Genomic DNA, 14,390 nt, shown 5'->3' on the forward strand with positions numbered 1-14,390 from the left:
TCAAGCACCGGATGTTTGGTAGAACAACCTTTGAAACCAACTTATTACGGTCAAGGAGTAAAACAGCGTTACAAACAAGTGGATTAAGCAGGAGCAGGCTACGGGAAGATCAGGGACGTACGACGGGGGAAGTTGCAGCTCGCGCCAGTGAAGAGGAAATAATCACAATGCTGCCTTCTCATGAATCATTAAGTAGCCCCATGCCTCTTAGCTCGACTCAAAACGCTGCATTTTCATCTATGGGTCTGAAAGGGTGTTTTTGACAGCAGTATTACTGCTGATAAGCAAGACTCTGCCAGCTGATCAAGTACTGAGACAAGCATCCTGAGCAGCAGCTACACAGCAGCACTAGTCACTATGAGCAGTGGCAGTGGCAGTCAGTAGCAGCAGCACTAACAGCAGAAGCAGCAGCAACATCAACTCTCTCGTGCCTTTTTTCTTCTTCTTTCTGTAGTTATAATCGGTTCTGAGATCAACGGCCAGGGAAGACGGGACAAGTGGATCAGGGCTGATAGCTGTCATCAAAACAACCCCAAACGCAGACCTGGCTGCCCACATGCCGATCGAATTTGTTTGCAAAATCAAATTTGCAGAGGAGGATGAGAAGCAGAAAGGCAAACAGGATGGGGACAAGGAGAGTTTGATTGAGGAGAGCTGCACTCCTCCAGCTAAGGACCTGGTTGGCTTCGCCAACTCCAGCTCTCTCCATGGGATTAACCACATCTTTGTCTCGGGGCGCCTGGGCATTCGGCAGACCCTCTGGGCACTTGCCCTTTTGGCTTCTCTGGCACTCTTTTTGTACCAGGCAGCAAAGTGTGCCATCTCTTACCTGGAGCACCCTCACGTCACGGCTTTGAATGAGGAAGCAAGCCCTGAGATGGTCTTTCCTGCTGTGACCATCTGCAACATCAACCGCTTTCGTTTCTCTGCTCTCACCGATGCCGACATCTACCACCTGGCTAACCTCACAGGTCTACCTCCAAAAAACCGAGATGGCCACAAGCCCACTGATTTGGACTATCCTGCGCCCGACATGCAGGACATCTTCAACCGGACAGGACATCAGCTGGATGAGATGCTGAAGAGCTGCAACTTCAGTGGACAGAACTGCTCTTCCGAGGACTTCTCTGTGGTAAGTTGAAAAGTTTCCCAAATTAGACTTGCTTGTGTCTTGTTCTGAGAAAGAATTTCATTTCATTCGGTGTTCATCTAAACTAAAACATTTAAAATACTGAAAACACAAGGCATTAGAAAAATAAGTATACATGTTCTGAATGTATTCTGAATTTTATAAAACACAATTCCTTGGGACATAGCACTTGTTGTGTTTTTCCAAAACACCTGGAGGCCTGAAAGAAAAGGTTGGAGTTAGCTCAATACTTTAAAGTGTAATTAGTGTCATTTAAATTCTCTGTTCTAGTGTTACTTGAAGAGCCATGTGCTTTTTCCTGCGACAAGCTTATAAAAATAGGATTCAGAGCTCTGTGTCAGTTAGCTTTCATCATGCACAGGGCAGCAACAGTTCTCTCATGATTTCCTAGTGTTTGAGAATGTAATGGCATGGAACAACTGCTCTGGCTCCCCTAAAGGGAAAAAAAGACTGTTTACTTTTTATGTACACGCTGTGGTTTTGTGCTACCTCTGATGCCAGCAGTTGAGAGAGTTCATGGCAACAAGATAATATTTTAAAAGCGAACTTCTCTTTCCCTCACTCCCTCTCTCTTTCTCTCTCTGGCATTGCAGAACCGCTGCCTAGCTCTCTCAGCTCTTGAACCTTTCAGGAGGGGAGGAGTAATGTTCCGCCAACGTTGCATTTCAATCTCACTGCTGTTAAGATTAAATATTTAGAGACAGACATACATGATTTTTGCATTAGCCAGATTGACTAAAAGGAATAAAAAAAGAAATTCCATAAGCTTCTCTCACATCCGGACAGGAAGGTAAGGTCCTCTGTCTGTCTGTCTGTCTGTCTGTCTGTCTGTCTGTCTGTCTGTCTGTCTGTCTGTCTGTCTGTCTGTCTGTCTGTCTGTCTGTCTGTCTGTCTGTCTGTCTGTCTGTGTGTGTGTGTGTACTATTTATTAAAGCCACAGTCCTGATAGCAGATGGATGTTTTCCCTCTATCCAGAAGGAACAGGAATATGCAATGGCTTTAGTGATGATAAAGTACTGGTGTCAAGTCCTAATAGGGTGTGTTGAACATTGATATGCTCACTTTCCTGAGACACAAGGATTCTCTCTTTTCATGGTGATTAAACAGTAATACCCTTTGATCTGCCATGTTACAGACCAGGGAAATAATGACGTATCCTTCCTTATTTCTGTGACTGTTGCAATGTATTGGCAGCTTGTTTCATATGTGGTACTTCTGATCTTCAAAAGAATCACTCACATAGTGACATGTTATTGCCCCTGACATATAGTAAGATCAACGTAGATTTCTCTTTTTTTTCTCATCATGCTAAAAGAATAATAAAATGAAAGGTAAAGATGGCAAAATACTGGCAGCTTTGGAGATGCAATTCCAGAAGTTTGCAAAGTGCTTGGGTTCAAGCTATTGCTGCACCAGTTGATGAGAATGTCCTATGACACTTTGACAGTCCCTTCTCTCTAAGTACATCAATTAGGGGAAGATTGTGACATCCAGGAACGGGGCTGTCCTGTGTCAGCTGTTGAAACCTCGCTAGTTCCCCGGGATGGGGAGTGACTTCAGCACAGATTAAGATCCTGTAGAAAGTTCCTTAAGTTGCTGTTTTCTCTCTGTCAGCTATGGGATCTGCATTTCGGGGGCTGTCAGTTAGATTTGTTACAGGCTTCCTACTGCCTCCACGCATGACAAGTCATTTACTCCACCCCCAAGGGCAGCACAACTGGGAGGGAGCGTCTGTGTAAGGTGCCAGCCTTCCTGGTTTGGGAGCTCTGGATAAGGGCAGGCAGGGAAAGGATGGGATGGATGTGATCTAGGTAGCTAACGGATGTTAAAACCATCCAGTCTCTCTCACACTGCATTTACTCCTCTTTTCATGTGTGCGTGCTTCTGAGGAATGTGGAGCAACAGAAGTGTGCAGCTAAGACTGAATATTAAACTAACTCACTAGAAGCATTGTTATTACAGGCAAGATGCAATTAAACACACACACTCTCCCTCTCTCTCTCTCTCTCTCTCTCTGTGTTTACTTTTTATTATTTTTCCTCAGTGATTTGCATATATCGGGAAGGCCTTACGCACAGGGCTGTGAGTTTCAATGGATCATTCAGAGGTTTTCAGATGTTTTGTTTAGGTAATGACTGAGATGCTGCTCTGGGAAAAGTGTCTCATGAATAGTCTCATTCCAAGGCATTTGTCATTTCATTATTTGTCCCTAAAGAAACATTCTGTCTTTATTACCTTGCAACTGATATTTAATTTAGATATTTTTCAACTGGTCTCTCACAGAACACTTCAGTGTTCTCAAGTTAGACACATAATTGAATTGAAAAATGACACGGTGTGACACACTGTGAGTCTGAATCATGTGCTTTGAAATGCAATAATTGGTAGGGAAAAAGGAATTCAAAAACATGCATTTGCGCTTGAGGCACCCAAGACCCCACGAGGTAGCGGTACATAGCAATTTATTGTACATTCTGGTCCCTAAGAATGAAATGATTTTCAAAGAAAAAGAAGCTTTGTCATCCAAACAAGGTAGCTCTGTTGGAATCCTATCGTCAGAAACTCATTGGATCGATGTGGACTATCAAAGACATGTTGGAATCCTATCGTCAGAAAAACCTTGGACAGACGTGGACTATCAAAGACCTGTTGGAAGCCTATCGTCAGAAACAGCCTGGATAGACGTGGACTATCAAAGACCTGTTGGAAGCCTATCGTCAGAAACACCTTGGATAGACGTGGACTATCAAAGACCTGTTGGAAGCCTATCGTCAGAAGCACCTTCGATAGATGTGGACTAACAAAGAGCTGTTTGAAGCCTATCGTCAGAAACACCTTGGATAGACGTGGACTATCAAAGACCTGTTGGAAGCCTATCGTCAGAAGCACCTTCGATAGATGTGGACTAACAAAGAGCTGTTGGAAGCCTATCGTCAGAAACACCTTGGATAGACGTGGACTATCAAAGACCTGTTGGAAGCCTATCGTCAGAAACACCTTGGATAGATGTGGACTAACAGAGACCTGTTGGAAGCCTATCGTCAGAAACACCATGGATAGACGTGGACTATCAAAGACATGTTGGAATCCTATCGTCAGAAACACCTTGGATAGACGTGGACTATCAAAGACCTGTTGGAAGCCTATCGTCAGAAACACCTTGGATAGACGTGGACTATCAAAGACCTGTTGGAAGCCTATCGTCAGAAGCACCTTCGATAGATGTGGACTAACAAAGAGCTGTTGGAAGCCTATCGTCAGAAACACCTTGGATAGACGTGGACTATCAAAGACCTGTTGGAAGCCTATCGTCAGAAACACCTTGGATAGATGTGGACTAACAGAGACCTGTTGGAAGCCTATCGTCAGAAACACCTTGGATAGACGTGGACTATCAAAGACATGTTGGAATCCTATCGTCAGAAACACCTTGGATAGAGCTGTTGTCATTTTTCAGGAGATTGATTGGTATATTTTTTTGCTGTTATTTTGCTTTGAAAATAAATTGATAAGAAAAATGCAGCTACTAGTGTTGTCATATTTTACGTTTTACAGATGTAACGCAACATTAGCCATTCCCAGTCCCTGTTCAATTCAACAATCTATTTTCCTAGTAGGTCTTGATGTTCATATGGAATTTAAGAATGTGTTGACTGGTCAACAAATAGGAAAACAAATAGCTGATCTATTTTAGAACGCGGTCGTACATAATTACATATCAGAAGGATTTGTTTCCCTTCATTAGGCTAATAACTTTGCAGACTGTCAGCATTGTTTGACTAGCATTTTATACCATTTGGTGTAATTAAAAATCATATTGACTCTGATTATTTTAGCACCAGATAGAGCTGACCCAACATGCCAGTTTTTTTTTTAACCTCCAGGATAATTGTTATTTCATTGTGTTGTGCTATCATGTAAATCTGTCTCCCCAGCATGTGCAGAGAGCCCTTTGGCATTTTAAAGAGGATATTTTGGATTTGTTTGCTCTCTCAGTCAGCTCTGTTTGCAGCTGCATTATCAGATTTAGCTTGCAATAAGGACAGATCCCTTCTACATATATTCATATGGTTAACTAAGGGGTGTTGGTATGATGTGCAGCAATCTATGTAACATGGGTTAACGCAGTCACAATTAAAGGTCTCTGAAATTTAGCCCCTTTGCAATTTGTCATTTCTGCATGTTAAGTCATTGTTGAGAGGCTGGTGAGTAAGACCTTGTTGAGAGGCTGGTGTGTTTTAATAGATAATTGAATATTTAACAACGTGATCCTGAATGGTTAACTGTTCTTGATCTCCTCTACCTCATCTATTTCAATCAAATCAGAAGTGTTGGAACAAGGATAATGAAATCAATAGTATGCATGGTTAGGCAAGCATGTATGGTGATGCTGTTGTTGATCCTTACCAAGGCAGACAACTGCCTGACTAGATATCTGGGGCTTTGTCCATACAGCATACGGCTTTGAGCCAGGTTGTATTAACCTACAGCTTGTTATTGCTAAGCTCTAGTGAATTTCCTATACGCAAAAACTCCCAAGTCAACAACATAAGTAGGCACTCTTTATATCTTATTTCTTTGTGTCGTCGTCGTCGTCCCCCCCCCATCCGTCCAGCACCCTGACAGAGGACTGGGGACCGTGAAAGTGACCGCCTTTCTGGAGCTTCATCTGAAACAACCTGTCAATTAGCAAACCAGTTCCACTGCTATGGGCCTCTCTCTCTGCAGCTTACCATGCTACTCCACATCTGATGTACAGACTCAATCTGAATTTAGAGCCCTCTTTAGTTAGGATATGAGCAGCTAGGGAGACCACACATTTGCAGTTGCTAGCTGTGCCACTAGAGATCTTGGTTCGAGTCCAGGCTCTGTCGCAGCCGGCCGCGACCGGGAGACCCGTGGGGCGGCACACAATTGGCCCAGTGTCGTTCGGGTTGTGGGAGGGTTTGGCCGGCAGGGATGGCCTTGTCCCATCGCGTTCTAGCAACTCCCGTGGCGGGGCTGCCAGGTGTACGGTGTATCCTCTGACACATTGGTGTCGCTGGCTTCTGGGTTAAGTGGGCATTGCGTCAAGAAGCAGTGTGGCTTGGTTGGGTTGTGTTTCGTAGGACGCATGGCTCTCAACCTTCACCTCTCCAGAGTCCGTATGGGAGTTGCAGCGATGAGACAAGACTGTAACTACCAATTGAATACCAGGAAATTTGGGAGAAAAGGGGGTAAAAGTAAAAAAATATATATTATGTATATTTAACCTCTACGGGATAATATATATATTTTAACCTCTATCAACGATGATGGTATTATCTTTTACCAGATCTAATGTGTTATATTCTCCGTCATTCATTTCACATTTCCACAAACTTTAAAGTGTTTCCTTTCAAATGGTATCAAGAATATGCATATCCTTGCTTCAGGTCCTGAGCTACAGGCAGTTAGATTTGGGTATGTCATTTTAGGCGAAAATTTAAAAAAAGGGTTGGATCCTTACAAAGAAATACTTCAGTTTATCCCGTATCAAGCTGCTCTCTGATGGGGGATACGCAAACAGTACTGTAGGTGTAACCTATTCCGGGCCCTGTCCAACAAACAATGTCCTCCTCCACGCTGGAAATGAATTAGTCAAATTGGTCGGCTGCTTTACTGAATATGCATCATCAACATCTAATTCGATGAATCCATCCTGTGGCCAGCTACTGTATAATACAAAACCAAACAGTTTATATTCTTAAAGGATTTGTCTTTTTTTAATAATTTCTGAGCAGATTTAAAACATCTTACCTCTGCAAGCTTTGGAACACTAGGCTGTATATGAGGAGGAGCTAGAGCTTAGGGGTGGCTTGTAACTCTACGATAAAGGTTTCTAATGCTCTGGTGAAGTTAACCCCCTTCTAACCCCTGGGTGTCATCTACTCATACATTTGTCTCCTTTTGAGAAGTAGCACACCAAGCTGTTGGTTGTGTTAATGCATGTGCGTGCTTGTGTGTACACACACGTTTCATCACAGGCTGAAGGACTTGGTTCAACAAGATTGATAATAACCCCCAACTGGCCCTCCCCCTTCCATGGATCGATATATCCTTCAGTCAGATTGCTTCCCAGGCCTTAAGCCTAGTGTGACTAATTATCTGGTTGCTGTGTTTTGGTCCAGGTCTCTGCTGCATTTGTTGATGCTGCCAGAGCCAGGTTCGAGTTTGATTTTAGTCTAGAGCAACATTTCTATTAGTAGAAACAGAGTTGTTGGTCGAACTCAGTCAATAGGGCTGACTTTTCCTAATTTACATGTAAAGTGTGCTCCAATGGTCTATTACTATTAAGTAATGAACCATGAGTAGCCATTTCCACACCTCACACAATATTGGGCTGAAAATACATTTGTTATTCTCTATACAGTGGGGTCCGAAATTATTTACATCCTTGATAAAGATGAGCAGTAATGAGTGTATAAAATAAATAAATCAAATACAGAGTTACAGTGGGGCAAAAAAATATTTAGTCAGCCACCAATTGTGCAAGTTTTCCCACTTAAAAAGATGAGAGAGGCGTGTAATTTTCATCATAGGTACACTTCAACTATGAAAGACAAAATGAGAAAAAAAATGCAGAAAATCATATTGTAGGATTTTTTATGAATTTAGTGTACCTGTGATGAAAATTACAGGCCTCTGTCATCTTTTTAAGTGGGAGAACTTGCACAATTGGTGGTTGACTAAAGACTTTTTTGCCCCACTGTATATTGTATGCTAAAAAGAAGAGGGAACTTCTATTATTTTATGCTAATATTTTATATTTTTTATAATTTTATACTAATAGAATTCTAAAACACATTAATGTGTACCATGATTACAGATAATGAATCGTGAATAATGATGCGTGAGAAAGATAGAGTGTAAAAGGTTATACCCCTAAGTCATGCTAACTTCTCACCATTACCAATAACAGGGGATGTTAGCATGTCTTGAGGGTATGATTTTTGACCCTCGCTAACTTTCTCACTCATCATTATTCACAATTCATTTAGGATTATCCGCAATCATGATAGCATCCACATTAATGTAGACGTGTTTAGAAACATTCTATTCTTATTTGCAATAAAAGTGACTCCAAAATGACACAGTACATTATTTAACAATCTGAAATCTAACCAAAATGAACTGCAAATGCATGCAAGTTTGTAGAGTCACAAGCTTGATGTTAGGAATATGGGACCAAATACTAATCTTTTGACTATTTATTTATATCTTTATGTGTGTCTTATTTTGACCCTTACCTTTTTGAGAAAAAAAGTATTACAGTACATGTTAAATAATATCTTTTTGAGAAAAAAGTATTAATTGTTAGGTAAAATCTTTCTCTGAGACATTGTATTAGTGTTAAATAATATAATCTCCCCATTGTTTGTAGCGTACAATATAGCTCAGTATTTTAATTATTTATTTTATACTGTCATTATTGCTAATCATAATCAAGGGTGTCAATAATTTCGATCCCTACTGTATGTTTTGAAAAACAGTTTTGCACTCTCCATCTGAATACATTTGGGTTGCATCCCAAATGGCACCCTATTCCCGATGTGTGAGCAGCAATGAATGGTACTGAACATAAATATAAATGCAACGTAAAACAATTTCAATTATTTTACTGAGTTACATTTCATATAAGGAAATCAGTCAATTGAAATAAATTCATTATGCCCTAAACTATGGATTTCACATGACTGGTCAGGGGCACAGCCATGGGTGAGCCTGGGAGGGCATAGGTCCACCCACTTGAGAGCCAAGCCCACCCACTGGGGAGCCAGGCCCAACCAATCAGAATCCCCCCCCCCCCTAAATGCACGCTCCCTAAATCTGTGGCTTTGTGTTGAGTTACAAAACTGCACATTTTCGATTGGCCTTTTATTGTCCCCAGCACAAGGTGCCCCTGTGTAATGATCATGCTGTTTAATCAGCTTTTGATATGCCATTGTCAGGTGGATGGATTATCTTGACAAAGGAGAAATGCTCACTAACAGGCATGTAACAAATTTGTGCACAAAATCTGAGATAAATAATGATTTTGTGCATTTGAAAAATTTCTGGGATCTTTTATTTCAGCTCACGAAACATGGGACCAACATGTTGTGTTTTATATTTTTGTTCATTATATATAGGGAATAGTGCACTAAGTAATGCGCTATATAGGGAATATAATTTGGGACACAACCTAGGTGATGATGATGAAAGCTACTGACCAAAGATGCACTGTACAGTAAGTACTCTTTTCTTTCTTCAGTGGAGACAGCCATGAGAGCTGTTTTTTCTTGGGTTTTCGAATCACCGAATACATTAGTGGAAATGTATCAAGCCTGCTTTTAGACCACACAAGATAATACATGCTTGAATTCCAAAGATATTTAAAATGTAGAAACCATTGTGGCTGCGATTTGCATGGAAATAGCGGTGATTACTTGGGCTACCATTCAGCGGCAGGAAATGACAAGGAGCACAAATGTCACGGTGCATATCTACCCCCAGTGCTATCTGCATCTGCATGATGCACTGTCTGTGCCTGGTACTGTATATCTGCTTGGCTGGACAATTGGCCCATGTTCTGAATTATGTCTAATGTCACACACTTGGCTCGGCCCCTTGCTGATCTTTTGAGAGTGTCCTGGCCCCACTTTTGCATAAATTATCGAGCGGAATTTCAAACAATGTATTTCATTTTCTGTGCTCATTTTACAGATTTGTTTTATACCTTTTTGCATATTTGCCACTATTGCTAAAAAAATTACACAATCCAGGTAGGACCTATATGGATACGGTGGCATTACTATCAGGTGTGAAATTCTGTCTTGATCATTCAGAACACAAGTGTCATGAAGAGGACCACTACTAGAATCCCTTTTTCCTGTGAGAGAGGTTTGTTAAAGCCTGTGGTATGGTTCCCAATATTGCTATATATAGAAAACATTAGGCCTGATTTACTAAGCATTTAAACTAGTACAAAGTTTGCACTTTTGAGTTTTTGATGGGTATGCACCATAGTGGGATGATTTATCTCTGTCCCCCTCTGACTTAGAATACCAGATGCAAACGTTGCACTGGTGTAAATGGACATCTGTTATGTTGAGTGGGGAAAAAAGTGGAAATAATAATGAAAATAACCTTTAACAGTACTTTAGTTAATGAAGGAATTAATATATTCAAATAAAGTAAATAAATCATTTATAAAGGTAGACTAGTTACTTGAACAAGGTTGTACAGTACCTTGAATAAATCACAAGTTATGCAAAAATATTCATGATCATTGATATATTTCTGTACATGGCCTAATCTTTCCAGACAGAAAATGTCCCTGTGTGCCAGACCAGCAGGTTGTGTGGAGACATGATGTTGACAAACCACTCAACCTTCAGGTGCAGAGAAATGTCATCTGATTTTGTCTCCCAGTGCTTGATTTGCCACCTCATTGTGTCATTCTGCTAGTACATTTCACTTATAGCGTGTCTCGAATCAAATCAAACCAAATTGTATTGGTCACATACATATGGTTGGCAGATGTTATTGCGAGTGTAGCGAAATGCTTGTGCTTCTCGTTCCGACCGTGCAGCAATTTCTAACATGGAATCTAACAATTCCACAACAACTACCTAATACACACACATCTAAGTAAAGGAATGGAATAAGAATATATACATATAAATATATGGATGAGCAATGGCAGAGCGGCATAGATGCAATAGATGGTATAAAATACAGTATATACATATGGGATGAGTAATGCAAGATATGTAAACATTATTAAAGTAGCATTACTAAAGTGACTAGTGATCCATTATTAAAGTGGCCAATGATTTCAAGTCTGTATGTAGGCAGCAGCCTCTCTGTGTTAGTGATACCTGTTTAACAGTATGATGGCCTTGAGATAGAAGCTGTTTTTCAGTCTCTCGGTCACAGCTTTGATGCACCTGTACTGACATCTCCTTCTAGATGGTAGCGGGGTGAACAGGCAGTGGCTCGGGTGGTTGTTGTTCTTGATGATCTTTTTGGCCTTCCTCTCCCTTTGGAGAGACTTGCGGTTGAGGGCGGTGCATTTGCCATACCAGGCGGTGATACAGCCCGACAGGATGTGCATTTGTAAAAGTATGTGAGGGTTTTAGGTGACAAGCCACATTTCTTCAGCCTCCTGAGGTTAAAGAGGTGCTGTTGCACCTTCTTCACCACACTGTGTGGGTGGACCATTTCAGTTTGTCCGTGATGTGTACGCCGAGGAACTTAAAACTTTCCACCTCCTCCACTGCTGTCCCATCGATGTCAAAGGGGGATGTTCCCTTAGCTGTTTCCTGAAGTCCACAATCGTCTCCTTTGATTTGTTGACGTTGACTGAGAGGTTGATCACCTCCTTTGTTTTGTTGACGTTGACCGAGAGGTTGTGAGGGCACACTGAGTGCCCTCACCTCCTCCCGGTAGGCTGTCTCGTCGTTGATGGTAATCAAACCTACTACCGTTGTGTTATCTGCAAACTTGACGATTGAGTTGGAGGGGTTCAGGCCACACAGTCATGGGTGAACAGGGAGAACAGGAAGGGGCTGAGCACACACCCTTGTGGGGCCCCAGTGTTGAGGATCAGCAAAGTGGAGATGTTGTTTCCTACCTTCACCGCCTGGGGGCGGCCTGTCAGGAAGTCCGGGACACAATTGCACACAATTGCACAATTGAGACCCAGAGCCTCAAGCTTAGTGATGAGCGTGGAGGGTACAATGGAGTTGAATGCTGAGCTATAGTCAATGACAGCATTCTTACATACAGTTGAAGTCGGAAGTCTGCATACACTTAGGTTGGAGTTATTAAAACTTGTTTTTCAATCACTCCACAAATGTCTCGTTAACTATAGTTTAGGCAAGTCAGTTAGGACATCTCCTTTGTGCATTGACACAAGTAATTTTTCCAACAATTGTTTACAGACAGATTATTTAACTTATAATTCACAGTATCACAATTCCAGTGGGTCAGAAGTTTGCATATACGAAGTTGACTTTGCCTTTAAACAGCTTGGAAAATTCCAGAAAATGATGTCATGACTTTAGAAGCTTGTGTTAGGCTAATTGACATCATTTGAGTCAGTTGGAGGTGTACCAGTGGATATATTTCAAGGCCTACCTTCAAACTCAGTGCCTCTTTGCTTGACATCATGGGAAAATCAAAATAAATCAGCCAAGACCTCAGAAAAAAATTGTGGACCTCCACATGTCTGGTTCATCCTTGGGAGCAATTTCCAAATGCCTGAAGTTACCACGTTCATCAGTACGAGCAATTGTACACAAGTATAAACACCATGGGACCACACAGCCATCATACCGCTCAGGAAGGAGACGCGTTCTGTCTCATAGAGATGAACGTACTTTGGTGCGAAAAGTTTAAATCAATCCCAGAAAAACAGCAAAGGACCCTGTGAAGATGCTGGAGGAAACAGGTACAAAAGTATCTAAATCCACAGTAAAACGAGTCCTATATCGACATAACCTGAAAGGCCGCTCAGCAAGGAAGAAGCCACTGCTCCAAAACATGCATAAAAAAGCCAGACTACTGTTTTCAATTGCACATGGGAACAAAGATCATACTTTTTGGAGAAATATCTTCTGGTCTGATGGAACAAAAATAGAACTGTTTGGCAATAATGACCATCGTTATGTTTGAAGGCAAAAGGGGGAGCCCTGCAAGCTGAAGAACACCACCCCAACTGTGAAGCACGGGGTGGCAGCACCATGTTGTGGGGGTGCTTTGCTGCATGAGGGACTGGTGCACTTCAGTAAATAGATGGCTTCATGAGTAGGGGAAATTATGTGGATATATTGAAGCAAAATCTCAAGACATCAGTCAGGAAGTTAAAGCTTGGTCGCAAATGGGTCTTCCAAATGGACATTGACCCCAAGCATACTTCCAAAGTTGTGGCAAAATGGCTCAAGGACAACAAAGTCAAGGTATTGGAGTGACCATCACAAAGCCCTGACCTCAATCCTATAGAAAATGTGTGGGCAGAACTGAAAAAGCATGTGCAAGCAAGGAGGCCTACAAACCTGACTCAGTTACACCAGCTCTGTCAGGAGCTAAGGGCCAAAATTCACCCAAAATTCAACCAACCTATTGTGGGAAGCTTGTGGAAGGCTACCCTAAATGTTTGACCCAAGTTAAACAATTTAAAGGCAATGCTACCAAATACTAATAGAGTGTATGTAAACTTCTGACCCACTGGGAATGTGATGAAAGAAATAAAAGCTGAAATAAATTATTCTCTCTACTATTATTCTGACATTTCACATTCTTCAAATTAAGTGGTGATCCTAACTGACCTAAGACAGGGAAATCTTATTAGGATTAAATGTCAGGAATTGTGAAAAGCTTAGTCTAAATGTATTTGGCTAAGGTGTATGTAAACTTCCGACTTCAACTGTAGGTATTCCTCATTTCAGATGGGATAGGGCAGTGTGATGGTTATTGCATCGTCTGTGGACCTATTTTGGCAGTAAGTAAATTGAAGTGGGTCTAGGGTGACAGGTAAGGTGGAGGTGATATGATTCTTGAATAGTCTCTCAAAGCACATCATGATGACAGATGTGAGTGCTATGAGATGATAGTAATTTAGTTCGATTACCTTTGCCTTCTTTGGTACAGGAACAATGGTGACCATCTTGAAGCATGTGTGGACAGCAGACTGAGATAATGAGGGATTGAATACGTCTGTAAACACACCAGCCAGCTGGTCTGCGCAAGTTCTGAGGATGCGGCTAGGAATGTCGTCTGAGCCGGCAGCCCTGCGAGGGTAACACATTTAAATGTCTTACTCACGTCGGCCACGTAGAAGGTCCTAGTCCTTGGTAGCAGGCCACATCAGTGGCACTGTATTATCCTCAAAGTGGACAAAGAAGGTGATTAGTTTGTCTGGAAGCAAGATATCAGTGTCCGTGATGTGGCTGGTTTTTCTTTTGTAGTCCGTGATTGTCTGTAGACCCTGCCACATATGTCTCGTGTCTGAGCCGTTGAATTGAATCTCCACTTTGTCTCTATACTGACAATTTGCTTGTTTGATTGCCTTGCGGAGGGAATAACTACACTGTTTGTATTCGGCCATATTCCCAGTCACCCTTCCATGGTTAAATGCGGTGGTTCGCCATTTCAGTTTTGCGTGAATGCCGCCTTCTATCCACAGTTTATGGTTAGGGTAGGTTTTAATAGTTACAGTAGGTACAACCCTTCCTAT

General features: G+C 41.7%; 1 protein-coding gene across 1 annotated transcript in view; it reads left to right on the forward strand.

Moving 5' to 3' along the window:
- The first annotated feature begins 357 nt into the window (after positions 1-357).
- The window catches only part of LOC135547145 (acid-sensing ion channel 4-A-like), a 166,615-nt gene continuing 152,582 nt past the window's right edge, over positions 358-14,390 (forward strand). The window contains exon 1 of the mRNA XM_064975857.1: positions 358-1,132. Within this exon, the coding sequence (XP_064831929.1) occupies positions 557-1,132 (576 nt within the window). The 5' untranslated portion in view covers positions 358-556. The remainder of the gene's footprint in view (positions 1,133-14,390) is intronic.

The sequence above is a fragment of the Oncorhynchus masou genome, chromosome 10 (genome assembly GCF_036934945.1).
Source record: "Oncorhynchus masou masou isolate Uvic2021 chromosome 10, UVic_Omas_1.1, whole genome shotgun sequence".
Classification (NCBI taxonomy): domain Eukaryota; kingdom Metazoa; phylum Chordata; class Actinopteri; order Salmoniformes; family Salmonidae; genus Oncorhynchus; species Oncorhynchus masou.